At 46.4% G+C, this 25,473-nt stretch overlaps 1 protein-coding gene across 6 annotated transcripts in view; it reads right to left on the bottom strand.

Moving 5' to 3' along the window:
* MET18 (ARM repeat superfamily protein) overlaps positions 1-25,473 on the bottom strand; it is a 101,894-nt gene that overhangs the window by 57,836 nt on the left and 18,585 nt on the right. For all 6 annotated transcript variants that reach the window (XM_086819646.1, XM_086819644.1, XM_086819645.1 and 3 more), the window contains 3 exons: positions 23,014-23,111; positions 22,685-22,843; positions 22,500-22,559 (listed from right to left, as the gene is read on the bottom strand). In XM_086819646.1, coding sequence (XP_086675772.1) covers positions 22,500-22,559; positions 22,685-22,843; positions 23,014-23,111 — 317 coding nt within the window. The remainder of the gene's footprint in view (positions 1-22,499; positions 22,560-22,684; positions 22,844-23,013; positions 23,112-25,473) is intronic.

Raw genomic sequence — 25,473 nt, 5'->3', positions numbered from 1 at the left:
AGTGCAACAACATTAAAATTGTGAATGGACATTTGAAAAATTGAATGACAGAGTGAAAAAGCTTTGAATTACACTAAACATGTAACACCATTGATTTCAAGCAAGCATGATCCTTGGTTCATAAATCATGAATTATAATCACGACTCAGGAATCACGATTCAACATTCAAGAATTAAAATACCAAGCCTCTAATTCAAATGGCATAAATAATAGAGCTATAAAGGCAGCTCTTGAGAAATTACAAAATATCATAAATATCCAGATTTCAAATCCAAAAACAAAATGAGTCAAGACTAGAAAAGCTAGAAAGATGCTAAAGCCTCAGAGTCTTAGGCTTCACTCCTCAGAGTCTGAGCTATCATCATGTCCTCCATGGTCATGCTCATCCTCCTCACTGACACTCCAATCGCTAGCTGGCTCTAGCTCTGGCTCTGGTGTCGATCCTCTACCTCTACCTCTGACTATGGTGCTGGTCCTCGACCTAGACTGGTGTTGAAGTCGTGCTCTCTCTGCTGCAAGGAAAGCCCACACTTCATCGTCTTCATTTGTAGGGTGCACCAATTCTTCCATACAAATCTCAACCTTGAAGGAATTAGGGTTGATCTCATTTATGGATTTTGTATGTTCCCTCATTCGAAGGAGCCGTAGATTAGAATTCACAAACACTAGGCGTTTCAGCTGTGCAGGAGATAAATGGTTTCTTTTTTGGGCAAACAAACTCTAATTTCTCTCACAAGCTCCAGATGAACAATCTTGTGAGAGAACCCTTAAGGCAATCTGCCTGCAGCTCAGCACAATCTCCACCGTACTTTTCCCACCAACTGACGGGCTTCACATGTGCATCTCGAAGACTCGCTCGTGCTGAGCCAAAGTCTACATCATGTCTATCTCGAAAACGTAAAAGCTGAGTCTCAAGAAGATCTTGCTTCATAGGATCTGGCTCCACTCTAGTAGTGTATTCTCTCCATCCTACATTGAGCTCACGGTCATGTCTTTGACTATCTTGCCTCCAAAGCGGATGCAAGATGTGGGCGACAACATGAATAGGGCGATGAAACCAATCCCATCTCCTTGATTTCATCCATCCTAACAAAATTCAAAGCTTAAAGTAAAAATAGAGCTTTGTGCAACAGCCCATGGGCCTTGCATGTAAATTTCTCATGAATGGCACATAAAAATTTAAAATAGATACTACAATTTACAAACTCCATAGCTATGAGCATAAAACATACCTATTATCGTCGAAGAGGTTGCATGCATCAAAGGCGGCGCCCACTTTGTCCATGAACTCCAGATGATACCCATGGTGCACGCTAAGTCACTAAGCCGCAATGCAGCAATCGAAGGTTCCATAAATCTAACAATGCTCTCAGCATCATGCCAAAACATAGCCTCGTAAATGATGTCCTCAAACTTCTTTCCTTTTGGAGTCCATCTGCCATCCCATGCAATCCACCTCTCATCTGTAATCATGCGGCATAAACCACGACGACATTTCACCAACTTTTGCAGCACTATGAAGAGGTAGGCAAAGCGAGTGCTTGAAGGCTTGGCTAGCTCTGTCTCACAATTTGCCCTAAAAATCCCAAGAGCTCGTTGCTTTCTGCATACAAAATTGACCATAAACTATGCCTTCTTGACTACATCAGCCACCCATCAAATCTTTCCCACATCCTCTATGAGTAGGTCAAGAGAGTGTGATGCACAAGGCATCCAACAAATGTGTGGGTAATCCCTCTCCACAAGAGTACCTGGAGCCTTGCAATTGCTTGCATTGTCTGTGATGACAGTGACCACATTTGCACTTCACACCTCCTCAATTGCTGCCTTTAGTTTCTCATAAATGTATTGAGCTGTATGAGCCTCTACGGAACCATCAATGCTAGTCAAGAGAGTAGTGCCTATGCAACAAGACATGAAGATGTTGATAAGAGGTCGTCCTTTGGTGTCTGACCATCCATCACATAGTATGGTGCATCCATACCTCACCCATGCAGCCCTAATTGGGGACAGCTCCTCTTCAAAATCTCTTCTACGTCCGCCTTCAACTCCTTAGTGCGAAGAGTCTCATAGGATGGGGGCTTAAAAGAGGGCCCTGCATCTGCCCCGCACTCATCATATTCAAGAAGGCAGGCTTTCATGCATGGTCAAATGCCACATTACACTCAAAGAAATATTGCCTCACTCTTCGTCTAGCATTTTCATGCTTGAGCTTGCTCCAACTCTATTGCAACGGCCTATTTGACACATTTGGAATGCTTTTAGATTGACATGCATGTGTAACATTACCTCTATAAGCACTCTGCAGATGAGATGTGACATGAGCCGCCCGAGAAGACGTAGCAACCGACGGAGCTTTGTCTTGGGGCGAGGTTGGGGAGGAATCTCCAATGGAAGGTGGTGCCGCCTGTACCTCAATGTGGGCTCTCTTTGCAGCACGGATGGTAGCTAGATCACCACCCATTCTCAAGATTACATCATCGAGAATATCCGTCGTGGAACAAGCAACACCTTGCCCGAGAATGTTGAGAAGATGGGCTTTCACTCGCGGTACAATCCCTGTGTAGACATTGTTGCAATGCTTGCATCTCCAATTAATGACCTTGTTTTCAATCATCTCCGTCCAGCCAAGATTATGTGTTAATCGTGGGTGGAACATGTGTTGGACCACTATGGAATATTTGGAAGACATGTGAACACCTTTTATGGTTTTATATTTAGGCATCAATATTTTTGTAAGGCTAAGGCCTCATATCTTTGTACATACCAAATAGTATTTTATACTTTTGGTGGGCTCGAGACTTTATATCAATGCTTGTTATATTTTTGTAGAGCTTGCATGCTCATAAACTCAAAAGCACTTGTGCTTTGTTTTCGGAACTATTTTTTTAGAAAGCAAACGCTTTTTCTAATACATATACATATGGGTGAGTGGTACAAGGGCCACACTCGTGCTAGGGGAGATTCAATCCAATCTTGTGTTGACGGTGATCTCTACTCTATTTTCCATCTCTCTCTTGTTTATTTAATTTGGTTTATTCATGTTTATGCTTTTTAGTTGTGCAAGTATTTCTTTCTTCCCATGATGAAAGAAATTGGGGGCAATTAGGAAAAATTGGGACAATTGGAAAAAAATAAAAAATTAGGAGAAATTGGGAAAAAGAAAAAAATTGAAAAAATTGGGAGAAATAAAGAAATTAGGGACAATTGAGGGAACTTAAGAAATTGAGAAAAACCGAAAAATTTGGAAAAATTAACAAATTTGGAAAAATTGGAAACAATTGGAGGTAGGAAATTGGGGAAAATTGGGCCAATTTCAGAAATTTGGCAAATTGGGGGTAGGAAATTTGAGAAAATTGGGAGCAACAAATTGGGAGAAATTGGGCCAATTTCAGAATATTTCAAAAATTGGGGGATTTTTGGAAAATTAGAGAAATTTGAGAGAAATTGAATAGGAATTGACAAAAGAGCAGGAGAATGGAAGGAGAAAAGTAGAGAAGGAAAAGGTAGAGCGAGAGAGAGAGAGAGAGAGAGAGAGAGAGAGAGAGAGAAGGTGCTAGGCGGGAGAAAGAGAGAGAGGCGGAGAGAGAGAAAGAAAGAAAGTAAGAAAGATTTTATTAACGTCTTCCAAAAGACCAAACTCGGCCTATGAGACAAATCGGTGTACCTATATGGAGTATCCTCTGTCATCCCAACAAAATGAAAAAGTAAAGAACTAAAAAGCTGAATCTGGGTGTGCAATAAGTACAATGAGTGGGGGAGGGGATGGAGCTCTACTACTATGAGAATGCAAAGCTATATGCATGGAGTATACAATCATGATATGCAACCTAGCTAGCTCCATCTTGTACCATACTGGGGGTATAAAATGGTATACATCAATGAAAGGGGTGTCCACAGCTCCCTGAAGAACATGCCTGGGTCTGCTCTGAAGCGACCCAGTCGCTCTGCATCCTCTCTGTGAAACTGAGCTCTGATCTCTGTCATCTCTCTCTGGTATGACATGGTGTCCGAAAGCTAGGTGTCCTCTGTCTCCTGCGGGCTCTGAGTGTCTCTGCTCTCTGGAGAGTAATTCCCTACCGTGTAGGGGTTGGGAGTGGGATGGATCTCTGAAAAAATGTAGTAATCTGTGTCTGTCCCCCCTCTGGAGCTGTCTGAGCTTGTAATGATGTCTCTTTGTGACGCTGTATGTCTAGAATGAATCTCCCCAGTATGCGCTGGTCTGAATAAAATGGGATATCTCTCTCGGATGGCTGTATATGCTATGCATCTGCATACATAATGCTCCTCACTCTTCACCTCCTCTCTGCACAATCTGCATACCCTCTCCTCTCAGGGGATCTGTGCTGCTCTGCCAAGCTCGATCTCCAATCGATGTGATGAAACTCTAAGCTGACCAATAGCCACTCGGGAGCCGTGTGGTAAAAAGCCCTCCATGTATCTAGGCCTCTCTATAAATCCATCATCAATGATACTCATGAAGTGATCTCTGTAGTATGGCATCTTCGGTGGAAGAGGTTGTGTAGGCGATATCCATGTCTCTCGTGTATAGAGCTGCCATAGGTCCTGTATCAATACTCTGTCCCTCACTATGAGAGAGACGGATATGTGGTGCATCCCTGCCATACTAGAATGGTGGTAGATGATCCATGTCTAGGCCATGCTGTGAGAACCAATGTGTGACCTGTATAGCAAGGCGGCGAAGCGAATCAGCGAGGCGGAATCACAGGGCCTACCGTAGAGGAAGGCGGGCCAGCATAGCGAGGCAACAGCGAATCAACAGGCGGATAAGTGAGAGAGAGGCCTGACGAAAGGCGAAGAGACTAGCGGGCAGGGTGCACAATAGAGCAGCGGCAGGTGGCTGCCTTGGGGGCCTGACGAAGGGCGAAGAGAGAGAGAGAGAGAGGGCAGGGGGGCTGGCGGGAGAAGAAGAAGAAGAAGAAGAATATATTCTCGTCCTCGGGAGGCCAAAAAACGACCCATGGGACAGGAGGGAGGGCTGGCGCAGAAGGGGTTGCTAGCGGGAGGGGGGACAGGAGAGAGGGCAGGAGGGAGGGCTGGCGCAGAGGGGGCTAGCGCAGAAGGGGTTGCTAGCGGGAGGGGGGGCAGAGGGGGCTGGCGGGAGGGGAGCAGAGGGGACTGGCGCAGAGGCAGAGCGAGGGGGTGGCGGGAGGGGAGCAGAGGGGGCTGGCACAAGGACAGAGCGAGGGGCTAGTGTAGAGGCAGAGCAAGAGGCTGGCGCAGAGGCAGAGCGAGGGGCTGGCGGGAGGGGGGGCAAAGAGAGAGAGAGAGAGAAAGAAAGAAAGAAAGATATATTAACGTCTACGAGAGGCCAAAGTCGGCCTATGAGACAAAAAAATAATACAACTGTGTTCTTCCGGTCATCGGAAGAAAAGAAACAAAAGAAAAAGTGTGCATGTGTCTGGATACAACTGTGAATCATCATGGATCGGTGGAGCCCATATACAAACAATATAAGGGGGGGTGGGGATGGGATGGAGTGCTAAGGCAAGATGCATCTCTATATGCTGAAGGGGTAGTACAAGCATGCTATGCAAATCTATGTCTAACTCCATCCAGTGCCATAAGAGGGATATAAGATATCATACATCGCCGATGCTGAGGCTGTGAATGGCATGAACATGTACCCTGAGTCCAAATGAAAGCGAGCTAGCCTCTCCTGTGTCTCCATCTAGAGAGAGAGAGAGAGAGAGAGAGATTAACGTCTACGAGAGGCCAAAGTCGGCCTATGAGACAAAAAATAATACAACTGTGTTCTTCCGGTCATCGGAAGAAAAAGAAAGATCCTGTTTTACCCTGTTTTGGCCTAGAGAGAGAAAATGTCTGAGGGAGGTGATTCAAAATTGTGACGTGCGTGTAGCACCACTGCGGGTGCCCTCACAACGGAGGGATCGGCGACTAGTTCACCACCCAGCCATAGAGGAGAATGAGGATTACCTCCTCATTTCCGGGCTATAAAGTGTGTGGCCTGCCGTCCGCACTAGCCCGGCCGCCCATGTCTCCGCACGGGCGTCCTCTCCCACTGAACCCCGGATGGCCTCGACACTTCGGCCGAGCGCTGCCATCCGGTCCGCCGATGGTCACTCACAGGCGTTACAGCCTACGTGACATTACCTCCCCCTTAAGAAGAGTTTTCGTCCTCGAAAACAAACAAGGAAAATCACTTGGAAATTGCACTACGGCGTTCCCAAGTAGCTGATTCCTTGTCTCTGTCCTTCCATTTAACTAGTACCTCAGGGTACAGTGTATGGCGGGTTTTGTCGATCTCGATACCCAAGAATCCTTTCCGGTTCATGTGGTATCTTTGGTGGAGTGATCAATTCCACCAAAATATCTAGAGAAACTACGTTCTCTAACCCGTGAACTGATTTCTTCAGTTTACTAACTTGAGAACTCTCCGGTAACTCAAGTTTGTAGGCTACGTCCCCAATCTTCTTAAGGACCTTGAAAGGACCGCAATATCTAGGAGAAAGTTTATCACACTTTCCCTTTTTCATGGTTGCTGACTGCGCAGGAACCTTTAAAAATACAAAGTCACCTTCTGCAAAGGTCACTTGTCTGCGTCCTTTATCGGCAAATGTTTTAGCGCGATCCTGTGCGCTACGAATGCTCTCACATGCAGCTTTGAGCATATCATTCATATCTTCAAGGAACTCCTTGATAGATTGAATCTTTTTCTTATCTAGGCCTACAGCCAACGGAGACCTCGGCTGAAAACCATACATCAACATGAATGGTGTAAAGCCAGTTGTTGAATGCTTGGAGCTGTTATAAGCAAACTCCAATATGGGCAAATATTCTTCCCAATTTGATTGCTTCTTACTTACATAAGAACGCAACATATCCTCGAGTATTTGGTTAACCCTTTTTGTTTGACCATCAGACTCCGGATGGTCCGCCGTACTCATACTCAGAGTAGTATCCAGCTTTTTGAAGACTTCCCTCCAAAAGTGGCTGTTGAACTTTCTATCTCTATCTGACACTATATCTGCGGGCAAGCCATGTAGCTTGTAGAGATGTTCAATAAAGAGTTTTGCCAACTCTGGCGTTTTTACCGTTTTCTTGGTGGCAATAAATTTTGCCATCTTGGTTAACCTATCCACCACCACCTAGACCGAGTCATTCCCTCGACTTGTTGTGGGTAAACCGGTGATGAAATCCATGGAAATGCTTTCCCATTTCCCTTGAGGAATGCTTAAAGGATGGAGCAAGCCCCCAACCTTTAGCCTTTCATGCTTATTGACCTAACACTTATTGCATTGCAGCACATAAGTCTGGACGTCCTTGAACAAACTAGGCCAATAAAATTGTCGTTTGACTAGTGCATAGGTCTTTTGTATCCGGATGACCAGCACTTGGACTATCGTGACTTTCTCTAAGAATGCAGGCTCAAAAGTCACCAATAGTTGGTACACACACCCTACCCTTGTAGAGTAAGTACCCGTCGTCAATGGAGTAGTTAGCATACTTCTCCCCCTGACGAAGTTTAGCATCATCCTTTGAAACCGTGTAGGAAAACAAAGGTGATGAAAGGCCTACGTCTGAGCTCTCCGGCTCAAAACTATACCCCAGGACTCGGCTAGCCTCTCCGGACTAACTCTCGCCTCGCTACCCGCCGCACCTACGGCCAGTGTCTCTGGACTAGCATTACGTGCCGGCGAGGAAGGTGGGCGCGGCTGTGACAAAGTGCGTACGCGTACAGCGCGCCAGACCTCTGTAAAGATAGGATCATGCTCACACAAGTCACGGAGTGATTCCAAGAACTCATTCTTGAAAACCGTAAAGCTTAACTCATTAATTTGTGACATGCGGCTAAGCGCATCCGCCACAACATTATATTTACCCCTTTGGTAGCGAATCTGAAGGTCAAACTCCTGTAGGAGCTCCGCCCACCGAGCTTTCCGACCTTTCAACTTGTTTTGACTCGAAAGCCATGTCACGCTTTCATGATCCGTACGTACTTCAAAAGTGGCACCATATAAATAGTGTCTCCACTTTTTAAGTGCATGTACGATGGCCAGCAACTCCCGCTCGTAAGCCGAGTAGTTACCCTGAGCCCTATCTAATTTTTGCTCTCAAATGCAACAAGGCGTCCCCTTTGCAAAAGCACGGCTCCAATGGCCTCACCACTAGCGTCTGTCTCCAAGACAAATGGCTCAGTAGAGTCAACTATAGTCAAAACAGGTGCAGCTGCTATGGCTACCTTAAGTTTTCGAAGCTTCTTTTGTTGGTCTCCCTCCCAACATATATTCTTTGTTTTTGTGCGCAATTGATCCGTCAACGGGACTGCGATCTTCGCGTAGTCCTTTACATACTGTCGGTAAAACCCCGACATAACAAGAAAAATCTGCAATTCTTCGAGATTTTTCGGGGCTAGCCACTTGAGAATAGCTTCCACTTTCTCAGGTTCCATCCGCGTACCATGGGTGGATATAATGTGGCCCAAATAGTGAATTTCTCTTTCAAAAAATTCACATTTGCTCTCCTTCGCAAATAGCTTGTGTTGTCGCAATAACTGGAACACTAATCGCAAATGTGCCAAGTGTTCTTTACGCGTTTTGTTGTACACAAGAATATCATCTAGGAAAACTACTACGAATTTTCCTAAGTATGGACGTAAAACACTGTCCATCAGCGTCATAAAAGTCGCTAGAGCATTGGTTAGCCCAAACGGCATAACCAAAAACTCAAAGTGACCGAATCGTGTCCTGAATGCTGTCTTCGCAACATCCTCGACCTTAATTCTAACCTGATGATACCCAGATCTCACGTCTATCTTAGAGAAATATTTCGACCCATAGAGTTGATCAAACAACTCGTCCATACGTGGCAATCGTGACTTGATTAAGAGCCCGATAATCTATGCACATGCACATAGAACCATCTTTCTTCTTTACCAAAAGAATCGGTGATGCCCAAGGACTCAAATTAGGGCGAATAAACCCTTTCTCTAAATAGTCGGTCAACTGTTTCCACCTCCTGTGCCTCGGAGTGGCTCAACCTATAAGCAGGCTTGCTTATTGGTTTGGACCGAGGCATAACTTCGATGCCATGTTCTACTTCCCTTGATGGTGGTAAACCATCTAGAAGGTCTGTAGGAAAGACATCTTGAAATTCCTGCAATAAACTTTTCACAGCATCTACGTACTTTGTTTTTAGAGTCTCTTTTGCCTTGGACCTTGTTCATCATCACATGCATGCCAAACAGGGTTTTCAGAAAACAGTGGGTCTCTTCCAAGGCTTTGTTTTCCATGTTTGTCTACGCAAACATTACTTTCAGTTTCAGCTACGGAAACAGAATTTACAAGAGGGTAACAAGCGTATACTTGTGCTACCTGGCCGCTGCGGACCGCGTGGCATAACTCGAGCGATGATATAAGTGGTGAAAAGGGGACACTACGGTCTCCCTGTAGGGTGATAATATTACCCCCAGACTCAAACTGTAATGTGTTGTGTAAATAACTCCGAACTAGGCTAGGACCGAGGCTATACAGCCACTCCCTGCCTAAGTAAACATCTGCTCTAGCCAAATGCATGACCTGGAAGTCAAGCACGGCCTTATAGTCCTGCATGATCAAAGGGACTCCCAAGACCACGGTATTCCATATCTTTTTATCATAACCATTGGCCAAACCAACGGTATACTCATGATCACTTGCGGTCTCTTTTAATTTCAACTTCTTGACCAATGAATAGTTCAAAAAGTTATGGCTAGCCCCATCGTCTATAAAGACAGTGACTCTACGGCCACCTATGGTGCCATACATGCGCACCATGTCATGCGGACCAACACTAGGCTTGCCACATAGCTAGTGTCATTGAACAAGCGTGACGCTCGTCACATGACTCACCGTAACCTCTCTGAACTCTCCGGCACTAAGAGGTAGCGTCTGCACTGTGTGCAACTGCCTAGAGGATTTACCATCGCTCTTAGGCGCCTTGCCACTAGTGCTTGCTTTTAACTTTGGGCAATCAGCCTTGTTGTGCCCCACTTCATTGCAGTTGAAGCAATTTTCCTTTTGTGCTTGCAAGTACTGCTCCTTTTTGTGGGTTTCAGAACTTCGTTATTTCTTGAAGGGTCTCGGTTTTTTAGACCAACGACCTCCTGACTCCCCTCCGTTCTCTCCCCTCTTTTTTCACTACGGAAACCCTTTTAAACTCGACCCCTTTTTTCCTTTATCCACTGATCTCCCTGCCCCATCTCGCGCACCACGACGCTTGATGTCATCATAGATTTGCGCATATTTGATGGCCTGAGAGAGGTCCTTAGGCTACAAGGGCTCTACATACTCAAGATAATCATTTGTTAGGCCTCGTTTGAAGCCCCTCAATGTTTGGAATGCATCGATTCCCTTCAACTTGAGTATGAGCTCTCTGTAGTCAGAGATGTACTGGGTGAGGGTCTTGTGTTCTATCGAACACTTGTCCCACGCATCCCAACTTCTCTCTTCTTCATTGCCTAGCAAAAACTCCTTTCGAAACATTGTTTCGAAAGCTGCCCAAGTGGTAGGGGGAGTGGTAAGATTCATCTACCACTTGTATGCCTTGCCAGACAATAAGAAACTAACCTCTACGGGCTGCACATGACTAGGCTGCTTACGCAGCTCATGAATGTCCGACCATTTCGCTAAGAACATATTAACAGAATCTTTGTTACGCTCTCGTTCCTCGCCGCCAAAACTAGGCAACTTAAAATCTTTAAGTAACGCCGAGGCTGCCTCTACGGCCTCGCAGGCACTGCGGCCTGTCCTCCTGGGACCACGAGTGAGGCTGTGCTCACGCGTGTCGCAGGTGGGCGTCTATCACGAGAAAGAGGAGAAGATGTCGAAATAGCGGACAACACGTCTAGGCGTGTTGAGATGCCCTGCAGCATCGTGACAACGTCATCCTGGACCCTCTGTAAGATCGTCAATTGCGTGTTAACATATCTAAACATCCCACTAGAGCGCTCCGTCTCCGTGAGGATGTTGGCAGGGTCAGTAAGGTACTAGTCAAAGTCGTGGTCTGCCAAGAGGTCATCATCCCCCTCGGTGACGTCAGTGTTCATATAATCCAGCTCATCGGCCGGAGCGGGGTCAGCCAAGTCGGCGGCCTCTACGGGCATGCCAAGGTCAAGGGCAGGGTCACGAGACATGGAAGGCGCCTGCGAGTCACGAGACGTGCCCGGAGAGCGCCCCTCCGAACGGGAGACGGCGTGGCGTCTACGACCACCCAACTCGGTCGGAGTAAGGCCCGCGACCGAGGAGAGAAGTCCTAAAAAACCTACCGGACTAGTGGGTGGGGACACACTGGGACGGGCAGACATTTCGATTTACTTGCAATGTAAACAATGCAATAAACCAGAAATACACAACAGTAACAGTAAAAGAAAGAGTAATTTCCAGGCGCTACGGCTGTATGTTTTCTCCACTAGGTGCACACGTGCAGTGCACACGTGCTGGATGAAATTTCCTCTAGGCGCTATGGCCATAGAAGTGTTCACTAGGCACAACGGCTATAGAACGGTTGTCTCTCGAAGGACTCGGCACTACGGCTGTGGGATTTATCTCTCTTAGCACGCGGTTTACAGCCGTGTGCAGTGGGTCTCTTTCGTGGAAAACGGGCACTACGGCCACACGGCGCAACGGCCATGTTGGGTTTGTTTCGTGGGGTGTACCGTTGTTTTATGTGTTTTGTTTTTTTTTTTAATAAAAATAAAAAAAATAACAGGCCGGGCCGGCCCTCGCCGCTTCGGGCGTGGCCGCCCGCCCGCCCGTGTGGGGAGTGTCCACAGGGCCGAGTCTGGCCGCCGCCGCTGGCTGCCTGGTCGCCCGCCTCATTTTTAATAAATTAAAAATGAACAATTAAAATATATATTAAAAAAATAAATGTTTTTTTTTCTTTTCGTGCGTTGGTCGGCTGCCTGGTGGTCGTTGCTGGCCGCCTGGCCGCCCGCTGGGCTGGCCGCCTAAGGTTGGCCGCCTGCCTGGCCGCCCGCCTAAGGCTGGCCGCCCCACGCTCTTCGCCACCCCCTCAAACGAGCACGGCGCACGACAGAGCTCCTTCAACGCAGCCGTGGGCTGGTGGGGCTGCTCTTCGCCCCCCCCCCCCCCCCCCCACACCGAACGAAAAAATGTTTCGCCCCCCCCAGGCTCTTCAACGCGACCGTGGGCTGGTGGGGCTGATCTTCGCAGAGTGCTCTTCGCCCCCCTTAACACACAGTGTTTGCTGGCCATTGCCATGGAGCTGGTCTTCGCCCCCCCACCCCCACACACGGTAGTGCGTTTCAACATGCTTTCGTGGGGCTGGTCTACGCCCCCCTCTTCCACCCAGTGGCGACCTTATCGAGATTATCTTTTTTCAGACAATTTCAATTTCGAAAGGAAAAAAAAAACGAAATAGCTTACCTGCGTTTCATTTGTTGTGTGTGACGGGGAGAGAGAGAGAGAGAGAGAGAGAGAGTTCTTCCCTTCCATTCTATCTTGGCCGCCTCCCTCCACCCACTCCATTGGAGATAAGGATGAGAAGATGAATGGTTGAAAACCATCGAGTGGGCTCCGGTCACGCGCGGACTCGGACGACCCCATCGAACCACGCTCTGATACCAATGTGACGTGCGTGTAGCACCACTGCGGGTGCCCTCACAACGGAGGGATCGGCGACTAGTTCACCACCCAGCCATAGAGGAGAATGAGGATTACCTCCTCATTCTCGGGCTATAAAGTGTGTGGCCTGCCGTCCACACTAGCCCGGCCGCCCATGTCTCCGCACGGGCGTTCTCTCCCACTGAACCCCGGATGGCCTCGACACTTCGGCCGAGCGCTGCCATCCGGTCCGCTGATGGTCACAGGCGTTACAGCCTACGTGACAAAAATTGAGATATTTTTTGATATAAAAATCTTCCTAGTGTCTAAAATGGTTTTCCTTGAGACAGATATTCAAAAAGAAATTTCCAATGTGCAATTGGAATAAATTGAAATCAGGTGAAAAGGACCTTAGCCTAAGGGTCCAGATTTTCTAAAATTTTTGAATTAAGGTTCCTATGGACCAATTAGATTAATCCAAATGTAGGAAGGAGATAAATTGAAGAATAAAAGAAAATCCCCCCAAAAATGAGTAAATACTCACATAAGATGAAGAGTTGACTAGATACAACTGTGAATCATCATGGATCGTTGGAGCCCATATACAAACAATATAAGGGAGGGGTGGGGATGTGGATGGAGTGCTAAGGCAAGATGCATCTCTATATGCTGAAGGGGTAGTACAAGCATGCTATGTAGATCTATGTCTAACTCCATCCACTGCCATAAGAGGGATATAAGATATCATACATCGTCAATGCTGAGGCTGTGAATGGCGTGAACATGTACCCTAAGTCTGAATGAAAGCGAGAGAGAGAGAGATAGAGAGACAGGTGAGGAGAGAAAGAAAGAAAGAAAGAAAGCTGTATTAACGTCTACTAGAGGCCGAACTCGACCTATGAGAAAAATCAATGTACAACTGTCAATGTCTTCTGGATGTCTAGAAAAAAAAGGACAAAATGAACATGAAATAAAGTATGAAAGTACTGAGCTAGTGGGGGGGTGTGATGGATGGAGCACTACTGCTAGAGGCTCGATATGCAACCTATATGCGTAGAGAGAGAGGCGGGGAGAAAGAAAGAAAGAAAGAAATATATATTAAGTGTCTACTAAAGACCCAATGGGCCTATGAGACCAAACTGATACAATAATTTCCATGGCATATCTCATCATAGAATGGAAAATAAAATAGAAAGAAAACATAAACATAGCTATCTCACTGGGCTGATACAAAATTGTCCATGGAAACTCATCATGGAGTACTAAGAACATAGAAACACGAGAGCAACATCAGCTCCGAATAGATGGTATACCACTCTCCAAAAATATCAAGCATGGGGCTAATGAGTATGGCCGAGAGGTCTCCTTCAGCTATGTCACATGGAAAGGTAGCTCAATGGCGGTGGAGCATGTCAGGATCTAGAGCTCATGAGGTAATCGTGGTCGATGGGGGGGCCGGGGGCGTCGGGCACGCTGGAGTGCGGAGGCTCGGTCCGAGGGGGCGAGGTAAGTCCAGAGCAGCTCGCGGAGGGTCCACAAGATCCACTATGTTGGTGTCCTTCACCTCCTGGGTCCGGAAGAAACTGGTGATAGTTGGTTGGCGAGGGAGGGGAAATGAAATGAAATGAAATGTTATATTAACGTCTTCAAAAGGCCATAATGACCTATGAGACCAAAAGTTACATCATGGTGGATCTGATACAATGTCTGGATAAAAAAACCCAGAAAATGAAAAAATAAAGATGATACTACTGGCACCTAGAAAATGAAACTGGAACTGGAAGGTACACTATGGAGGTACCTCCATCTCATAATATGTGCCGCATCGGACACTGGCGGATCTCCTCAATATCCTGTGTGGTCAGCACCCTGACTAGGTGTCTCGCATGCCTCGCAAGAATAATCCGAATCTGCCGCTGCAACCTCCGTCTATGCTGGGATGCCCTCCTCCGTGGTCGTGGGCGTCTGGACCACCCAAGCTCAATCGCACGATCAATCAGTGTACCCCTGGTGTGGGCGGTGTCCATGTCCTGCTGCTGCTGTGGTCCATCTGGCGCAGTGATGGCCGGACTAAAGAAGTCTGTAATGTGCCTCTAAGTCTGGCTCTCTGTGCGCCTAAGCAGGCTATCTCTATGTCTCCGCAGCTCAAGCAAGAACAATCCCAAACACCTCTGGTCCTGGTACCCCATGACTCTGGAAAGTGGTCCAAAACCCTCTCTGAATAAACAGTGGAAACGACCACGTATCTCATAGTATGCAGTACAATGGCATATATAATGCAGCTCTGTCTCTGGCTCCCCATGGCATACTCGGCATATCCTGGCCTCAGCTGGTATACCTCTATATCGGCCAATCTCAATCTCAAGCTGGTGTGAGGATGTGCGAATCTGACCAATAGCACATCATACTGCATGAGACAAGTGTACATCCATGTAACTGGGTCTGATCACAAAACCATCTGCTGTGAGCTGAAGAAAATGTTCTCTGTAGAAAGCCATCTTCGTGCCCAGCTCCTCAGTCGGCTGTATCCATGTCCTCCTAATGTCCAGCTGAACTAAATCCTGACGGATGAGTCTGGTAATCTCTGTCCGTGTAAGAGTGAGAGAGGGTGCCTCCAGAGAATACTGGAAGGGAGGCAATTTGTCCATGCTAAAACCATGTGCCTGGAACCAAGATGTCATCTGTCCATACCAACAAGCCGTGTCTCCCTGTAAAGCTAACTGTCGGGAGGACTCCAGGGCGAGGCGTGCATATCTGTCTCGGGGGAGATCCCACAAGCCATGTATGTAGGAGACTGATCTCGTAAGAGCCTCAATCACCAGAGGGGCAGCCGCCAGCTCTGCTCGAATAATCTCATGAGGTACCACAGCCTTGGCTCTAATAAGCCTAGCAATCATAGATACCAAAGGCCTCTCCATACCTCTCCACCCGCCTGCGCTGTGATGGCCCACTGAAGGTCCCCATATCTGCACTCCATAAAGCATAGCTGATGTCACTAGAGTGTCAAAAAGCCAGAGTTTTGTTCGAGGTTCCTGAAACTGAACCTGCGAACACATCCTCTCCAAACCACCCAGGGCTGCATGTGCTCTAGTCAATCTAGTCTCTGCTGCTCTCCTCATCGAAAACACTGGCCCACTGAATACTACCCCAAGATATGTATATGCATCTGTATACTCCACAATCTCCTGCCCATATGTAAATGTGGAAGCTGATCGCCGAACCCACTGTGGCGTGGTGTTAAACACCATAACCTTGGTTTTGCCAAGGTTGACAGACAATCCACTATCATGTGCAAACTCATGTAAAGCATCCAGATGACGCTGCATACCCTCAGGAGAGTCAGAGATCAACACAATATCATCAGCATATAACAATAGTGAGAGAGAGAGAGCTTCGCTCTCTTGTGCGCAGAGAAGACAACGGCCACACAAACTCCCAGCTAGTAGCCACACGAGACGCAGCCAGCCTTATCAAATCAAAAATTTTATAAAAACTACGAAGGCTCACGTATTATATCATAAAGACGTTTTTTATTCAAAAAAACGTGACGTACAGTACTTTAAATAAAATACGGATACTTTAGCTTCTATGGTTCCTCGTCTGCCTACAAAAGGGTCCAAAATTGCCATCGTTGTGGTGGCAACCTCAGACCCTTTTACCCTTTTGTAGGCACACTAGGAACCACACTCACACACAAGTAGGCTTATTAACCACACTTACTATGGCAAGCTTGGATGAAAGGTAAGGGTTGGTTCAAAACATGAGGCAATGGAGGGTCAATTGGCAGACTATGCATACAAGCTGTAAGGCCCATCTGTCTAGAATGCAAGTGTTGATAGAAATAAGAGTGCAATGGAAGATTTAGACTAAACACAAGCACACAGAGATACCTACCTAAACTACTGCTGTATTCTATAACCCAAGTCACACCAAGAACCTCTGTCTACAAGAGAACACTACAGCTAATGAGGGACTGAGGCATCTTGCTGATGATTTTGGACCTATTTCTAAACCTTTTGCTGTTCACAATCTGTCAAAGAGAAGCCAGAAGGGTGCAATGAGGCTCCTATTTTGTAACTATAAGGGGAGGAGAGTAAATAGGGGCCCAAGGTGGCAGACTACTGTTGGCCTGCATCACAACCAGGAGGAGTCCACACTCCTGATCAGCGCCCAAACAGCTGCCCACACTGCTGTCCACCCAAGTGATTGGAAGTTGAAAAGTGACTGACACCATTTGTGACAAAGTGCAGCTAGATTAAGAGCACGAAGTGGTGATGATGCAAGCATGAAATAAGATGCGATTGGGTTAGGAGGCAAAGGAGGCCAAAGAGCCTCGTGTGAGACTAGCACAACTGACCCTCATACACCTGCGGGTGGCACACTAGCTAAAACATCCCTGGACAAGGGCTCACAACAAGCCAACTCCAACCACAGAGTCTTGCACTTATTATGTACAATCATGTCCACAACATCCAAGTGTGGGATGCACATGTCACAAACTTCATCAACAAGGTGCCTTCCACCCCACATGACTCAACTAGGGGGAGGATGTTACCAACCTGATCTCCAACTCCTCTGTGACAAGTATCTGGTACATGTGTGAAAATGGCATTTTATCCAGCCCTAAAAAGGGGATTATTCTGGATTTATTAGGTTTTATTCTTGTTTTTTAGGTCTTGCTGCTGGCCGACTGCCCCTTTACTGGGCCGACCAGCAGCCCCCTTACTATATATAGCATAGCTTCATCATTCAGCAGTTGTACCACATCAGGTACCACATCTGCTGCTATTGCTGTTGCTACTGCAGAGGCCTGCACTACATCTGCTTCATTATCATCGGCTAACACACCAGCGTCTTACATCTGCTCATGCGACAGCAGCCCTCTCTGCTGCATAAAGCACACCAGCATTTTACATCAGCTCATGGGACAACAACCCTCTCTGCTACATAGAGCACACCAGCGTTTTACATCAGCTCACACCTTGGGACAGCAGCCCACTCTCTGCTACAGTACAGCACATCATCATTTTATCATCAGTACATATCTTGGGACAGCAGCCCACTCTGTACTACTACAGTACATCAGCATTTTTCTTCTACAGTTCACCTCGGGACAGCAGCCCACTCTGCTCACCATCTCACATCATTGGGACAGCAGCCCTCTCTGCTTATCTTCACCCATCGACACCACTCGGGTTGGCAGCCCTCTCTGCTCCTCTCTCACTCTCAAGTATTGCAACACCCTTGTCACCAGAGCTTGCACCACTACACCACTTGGAACAGCAGCCCTTCATCACCCTTCAGGTACCGCAGCACCCTTGTCACCAGAGCCTGCATCACTTCACCTTCCGCTGCACACTACGACCTCTCGGAGTGCCTTTGCCTCACATCAACGCGAGCCTTTGTCACTGACTGTGCTTCAGCTCTGACATCATCTTTGCTTCTGCACTGGTCTTCTACTCAGAGTCACCTCACAACACAGGGCCTCTTGTACATGTTTTCACTCACCATCATATATACACTCACTCACCCATTTCATGCTGTGTTGTTTTGCTCTGATCTCTTGTACACCTGGTCCTTTCGTCCTTTTGCCCTCACATGGTACCAAAGCTATCATGAGCAAAGGGATTGAAGACCTTGAGAGCACACAGCATGAATCATCTACCCGCACTCCCGGAGGACCAATTTTTCTCACCAGAAGTTGATTCTCCAAACTCTGATCTTAAGCACACAGGAAATGGGGCTCTTTACTTAGAGGAGAGCCCTGGTCAAGATCTTACGTTGGGAGACGATCAACCCATCTACATCAACTCACCTTCACTACCTTTGCCATCACGATCTCCCTCTCTGACTTTATCAGACTTTGCTTCCAGAGAGGATACATTCCTTCTGCCAGTGTGTTGGTGTGGGACCCTGGCATACTTCATTTTTTCTCATCTTCTCTCATGGTCCCCTTTCTGGGCTGAGAGGGGGTGTGTGAAAATGGCATTTTGTCCAACCCTGAAAACGGGATTATTCTAGGTTTATTAGGTTTTATTCGTGTTTTTAGGTCTTGATGCTGTCCGACTGCCCCTTTACTGGGCCGACCGGCAACCCCCTTACTATATATAGCATAGCTTCATCGTTCAGCAGTTGTACCACTTCATAGACCACATCTACCGTTGTTGCTGTTGCCGCGGGGCTTGCACTACACCTGCTTCATCATCATTGGCTCTCTGCTCTACCACACCAACGTTTTACATCTGCTCATGGGACAGCAGCCCTCCCTACTACATTGAGCACACCAATGTTTTACATCAGCTCATGGGACAGTAGCCCTCTCTGCTATATAGAGCACACCAGCATTTTACATCAGCTCACACCTTGGGACAGCAGTCCACTCTTTGCTACTACAGTGGACAGCAGCCCTCTCTCCTCACCATCTCACATCATTCGGACGACAGCCCTCTCTCCTCACCATCTCACATCATTCGGACGGCAACCCTCTCTGCTTATCTTCACCATCGACACCACTCGGGACAGGAGCCCTCTCTACTCCTCTCACTCTCAAGTATTGCAGCACCCTTGTCACCAGAGCTTGCACCACTACACCACTCGGGACGGTAGCCCTCTCTGCTCTTCATCACCCTTCAAGTACCGCAGCACCCTTGTCATCACCAGAGCCTGCATCACTATGACCTCTCGGAGTGCCTTTGCCTCACATCGATGCGAGCTTTCGTCTCACCGACCGTGCTTCAGCTCCGACATCATCTTCTTCTACACTGGTCTTCTACTCAGAGTCACCTCACATCAGAGGACCTCTTGTACATGTTTTCACTCACTATCATATATACACTCACTCACCCATTTCATGCTATGTTGTTTTGCTCTAGTCTCTCGGACACTTGATCCTTTCGTCCTTTTGCCCTCACACATGTAACTCCGAGGAGACGGGGGTTTCACAAAACACTTGACCATTAATGCAATTAAACACTTAAATTGGCCACAAGCTTAAAATATGCCACTTAATTGTACAAAACATGTTAAAGAGAGATGTGTACATCTGATACCACATAGAGGCTGGAATGCCCCTCTCCCCCCCCCCCCCCCTTCCCCTTTTGGAGTATTTTATTACCCAAGCAGAAAAATATCATATACCAGCTTCGAGGGCCTTACTCTCCCCACAAGAGATGCCGGATTATCCATATGCAACCATCATTTGACCATACACACAAGCTTTCATCAAAAGAACCCCCAAAATACCATGAATGTGAGTAAACCACCTCTACCAGTGAGGATATTGATCTTCCCCATCACCACAAGTCTTCAAGATGCCATATGTGTGAGAAAAACTGAGCTAAAGCAAATAATACTTCCACATAAACCATAATCAAACACACCAATGAAATACAAACTCGGGTAGCTATAACACCACAGCTTTACGCACCATGAACAAGTCAGGCAGTAGCAACACGAGCAACCAAAGCAGTTGGGGCAGCACCAATAGAGTTGGTACAATAGGTACATAATCTAGAACAATAAGTACGTGGACTGGTACAATAGGTGCAAAGTCTGGTACTAGTACAATGGCTGGTACAACAAGTATAGTGGGTGGTAGCAAGTACATTAGCTAGCACAACAGGTACAATGGTTGGTACAAGAAGTTCAATGGCTGGTACAGCACAAGTATAATGGCAAGTACACCTGATATCGCAAGAATACAACTATAAAAAAGCTTAGAGTTTCCTTTTGTAGAGGAAAATAAAGTAGTGTAGAGACTCTCCATAGAGCATTGTAGCCAAGAATGCAAGCAGCCAACATGGTAGAGGCTAGTTTGCAGCAAGAGAGCTTGCTCAAATGAAAAGAGAGGGCTCCAATTTGTAGATTTGGGACTCTCTTGAGCTAGAATGGCAAGAAAAAGCTATAACCACAAGTGGAAAGTTGAGGTGACAAGTATAAGGCCACTTGTCTCACTTTGATCCATTTTCCTGCCACATGTCCCAATTTAAGAGATGTCCCCGCCCATAAACTTCATCTCTAAAAATATCTCAACTCGTCGACCTTCTATCAAAGGTGCGTTGGCAAGTCCTCCCATTTGCTTAGCTTACGAGTATAATGACGTAAACAGAATTTCCATTGGGGGTTGTCCAAAAATAGTAGCCCTCCTATATTGTAGGAGTCTGTTCATTTGTATTCCACCTTATTAGAAATCTATGTGAGCACCATGTAGAAACATGTTTCAATGCTAGATCTCTCCCAAATCCTCGGAAGCTCGCCATACTTGACGCTTGAGCTCTAGTGCCCATTGTTGTGTCCAAGAAACCATCTCGAGCACCTAGGCCAAGCTTCAAGTGCTTAATCTTTTGCACCCCAATTTCCAAAGCTTGTACATTAATGCATATTTGGGGTCCCAGAATCCACTAGACCTCTTTTCACATTGGAAATGTCCAAGCTAGTGACATCTCACCAAGCTTCTTAAAAGTTGTTCACACCTTTAGACTTAAGCCATATATCCAAGATAGAACCATGTCCCATCAAGTGGGCGAGACAAGACAGTCCCATAAATCAAATATAACAAAAAAATCCATGTTCCAAATAAATGGGCAAGACTAAATAAGTCCCCATAATACCAATATCGAAGTCATGTCCCAAATAAATGGGCGAGTCAAATCAATCCCATAAGTCCAGATAGCATAACCATGGCCCAAATAAATGGGCAAGACTAATGAGTCTCCATAATATAAATATCCAAATCATCTCTCTCTATTCGCACGACAAAATTATTTGGTACAAAAGCTTTGCAAGTTGGGGAGTTTTTTCCTTGGCAAAGATGTCTAGGTGAAAATGTGTGCGTGAACTAATTTATTGTTATAGATGTGACCTAGGCTTGATGTTTAAAAATGTTCACAAGGCTGGGCCAAAAACCCCATGGGGGCATGTGTTTGAACCTGTTTGTGACTAACAGGCATGTTCACATTGCATTTTGCAGATGATAAGCATAAACCCGAGCCCTTTTTATGCGTATTATTATTTTGGATAAGGCGTAATGTACAACCACCAACAAGTTTGGCACGCACTTTATGACAGCTTATAACTTGGGCGCCCAACATTACTGTGTGTGAGCATGTGAGCTTTTCATGGATGGAGAGAGTGAGATAGTCTAGTGCTTAACAATAAGAGACATGATGTTGCTTATGTGAATGGTTAAGCAGTTAATTACGGTCTATGGAAAACGTGCACCTATTACAGAGAAATGCCTCTTGCCAACGCCATTTCATTCAGCAATCAGTTTCACAGCAGGCTATGATTACGGAAACATGACCAACAGCTACTCACGTCGCATGCTATATTATTAGCCATGCCAATTCCTAGAGTTCTTGAATTGGGTGTGTTACTACAAGGGACGGGGTGTGGAATATGACGAACTTTTCAGTTTGGTAAGTTCTTTGCAATGAGCATTATTCTCGCCCAAGAGAATTGTTAGCTCAAATGTACAAGGCTTGTACTATCGCCACAGGAGAATTCATCAGGGTCAGCTCCATCCCTTTGTTATCGGGAAACAAATTGATACTCTTGGGTTACATGAGCATAAACTGAATGATGCCTTGTGTGCCAGCACTAGCACTCTACTCCGACAAGGCCACGCCTTCTAGAACGGCCTTTGGTTCCAGAGGGGGCACTTGTATTCTGGTCTCAGATAGAATCCTTTCCCACAGAACCACCACTAATATATAGAGACTTCATTGAAGAAAGCCACTGCCAATATGTCAGAATAATTACCAGGTACTTAGGCTTTCAGGTTGGTATATACATTTTTTGTACTCAGCAGTTTGTGCTTGTCTTGGAGTGTATTCAGAACTCTCGAAGAAATCACTAGGATAGCATCACAGACAACTGGGTTAAAAGCAGAAAGGAGCAAAAGAAACCATGCTTACAAGATATGCAACAGCACTTGAATGATGAAGGAGAAGGCACTCAAATAACTCCAAACACACCTGCAAAACCTCACACGCCACAGTGGGAACATTACAGAACTTGGCAAACAACAGCAGAAGCTACTGTCAATGAGTTCAAAATGTGGCCCAACCTCTTGAAAATGTGTAACAAGAAATGAGCATACCATGCGATCCTGCTGCGCAAGAGCTTGCACTTCGAGATGTTTCAATGCTGACTCTGCCAACAATTTGGCATCCTCCTCATTAACAGATCCTACTCTTTTTCCTCTTTTCAAAAGTGCCAAAGATCCCAGCAGTGCTCCACGTAATGCATGCCAGTCCTCCTAGAGAACAAAGCCCAGCCCCACCCCCACCCCCCAAAAAAAAAAGCAAAAAAATTGTATGTAACGCTAGCTTGTTCTCAAAAGCTTTACCTCACAAAACTCTTTGAAAAACATAAAAGACATGTTACAATTCCAACAAATTGTTTCTACAAAGGCAATAAATAGCTCACAAGGCGTGCTGAAAAGAATGTCGCAAAATTATGGATTAATGTGTCCTCCACAGGTTGTTCAAGGAGTTGGAACCAAAGCTCTCCCAAAAGAAGTATACCTACATCCAATGCAGCAACAAGAAAAATTGTCCACCACCAAGAACTCAAAATTAAAATAAAAGGAAGAGAAAAAGTTTCAGTACGATCACAAGATGATTACATGTTGTCTATTACATTATGTAAAAGCTTATGAAAATATTCGATAACCCATCCAGACTAATAAGACATGTATGATAATCTATAAGCCTTTCTCTGGAAATACCCAAGTTGCAAAGATCCTTTCTTGCAAACAAAAGCAGCAATAAAACACCAGCATCTAAATGCAGGAATGCATTTCAGCACTATGCTAGGGCCTGCCAGATCCAGGATGGCTATGCCAATGAAAGACACCATCTGTCAATCCAAAAGTGGTAGGTCTATATAGGTCTTTCTAGCATTCATCTGTAACAGTTACCCTTGTCCCACAGGCTTTCAGTCCCAAAACTGCGGATGCAGATGGCCTCAGCCCCAAAAATTTGACCACACTGAGCCTCCTAGATATGCCAAGCCCGCACCCTTCATCTCATACTCAAAGTACCCTGCCAGGTGAGAGGGCTTTACTACATGGACCTGAATCACTAGTATTTAAGAGGAGATGGAGAGACAGCATGAAAATAAAAAGGCAACCGGATCCATTGTGGCCTCAAAAATTCAGGCAGGTCCGCTTCCTGAATCCCTCTATGAGCCCCATGTAAAGACACAAAGGTCCTTATAAAATATTGCAGAGGCCTCCTCCCTGCTATAGAGCATGGAATAGTACATTTCAATGACATGCTGAATCTACCTGCTCAACTTAAGATGAGAATGGAGGTATTAGCTCAGAATCTTGATCTGAAATTACAACTGCAAAGACTTGGAAAGTTTCTCCCCAAATAAAAAGGCACAATTGCAAGCAGTTACCTCACATGTGAGCACAGAACATTTGAACTTGACATGGAGACCGAAAATGGATGAGACCCCATGGAAATGCTACAGTGACACAACCCCAAGACACAAGATGGAAGAGGCCAAAGGTGCAGTTCCTTCCCATGGGTGTGACATCACCCACCCTGACGGCTGCAGGCATAACCTTTGTGACATCGTCCACTTCATCTTGCATGCAAGATTCCAAGACACAGCCAGGACAAGGCATCGACTGACCGTGCTACAGTCCCATCGTCTCATGCTAATCAAGGGTGATACGCCGCTCTACCAGGAATCATCCACCGGGAATCATCTAGGCAATGTTAAGCTCTCATCCTTTCAAAGCCAGGAACCAGCTGAAGTAGATTAGCATACCAAGCTCCATCACTGTTTGCAAATATATCTAAGATTATCCAAGAGAAAAAAACACTGGAAGAGGTCTGCTTTACAGCTTATAACCTGGCAAAGGTTATTAAGTAATTGATCAAGATAAAGAAAGCTGTAAGCAAGGACGTGTGTTCTATAGACTATGACACACCTACAAGTTTGCACGGCACAGCCGGACATCAGATAGCACGCGACAGGCAAAGTCGAACAACACATGTGATACATGGCACTGCCATGTGGTGGTGGTGATGTGGCATTGATGATGTGGCAATCACGTATAGGTGGCCGACAACAATACTACTGGCCGGCTAGAAGCATTGGCGCATATATATTGGCATATATGCTATGAGTAGTGCCACATGTGAACATGGGATAACCAAGGGCACTTTTCTCCCTTTGGGATTTTCCCCTTGGATATTAGGTGTGAAAGGACACCACATTTATTGTATTTTGATATTGTGGAGTCAACCCCCAAGCTCCACACATTCTATGCTATCATCTTTGTGTGGGCATCAATCACCATCTCTCTTGAGTGGTCTTACTGCTATTCATTCTCTATGTGTCAGTCTATGTGCAACCCTAACCCTAACAGTGGTATCAGAGCTCTGCACGCAGGTTCTGTTCGCGAAGTTTCCTTCCTGCAAGGGCTAGCAACTATGCATTTCCGTCACACAACATTCCGTCCGGCGACTGCACATTCCGTCGCCTTGCAAGCTCCGCCGACCTGCCGCCCATTTCAACGCCCACCGCACCTTGCCGCCTTCATTTCGGGCGACACTAGTGCCGAGGGCTCCACCACCACCCAACCACTGGGCGGATCTATCACCACAGTGGGCAGCACCTGGCTGAGCTCCGCCACACCTGTGGCTGATGTGGCAATCGACAGAAAACTGCAAAAAAAAAAATGAACCCATTCTGTCCAGTGTTTTCGTCATTCGTCGCCAGTGCCGGCAGCACTTAGTCGCCGTTCTAACAACTAGTCAAAGTCCCCTTTGCGTCGCCGCTGCCTTTCGAGCAGTAGCAACCCGTCACCGGAGATCTTCTCGCCGTCCAACATCGTCTGCAGGTCGCCAGCTCTTGCCCGTCACCTTC

Source organism: Cibotium barometz, chromosome 25 (assembly GCF_041138505.1).
Source record: "Cibotium barometz isolate CiBa-2024 chromosome 25, ASM4113850v1, whole genome shotgun sequence".
In the NCBI taxonomy this organism is placed as follows: domain Eukaryota; kingdom Viridiplantae; phylum Streptophyta; class Polypodiopsida; order Cyatheales; family Cibotiaceae; genus Cibotium; species Cibotium barometz.
The sequence above is the reverse complement of the archived record's forward strand: the minus strand, read 5'-3'. Positions and strand labels throughout refer to the sequence as shown.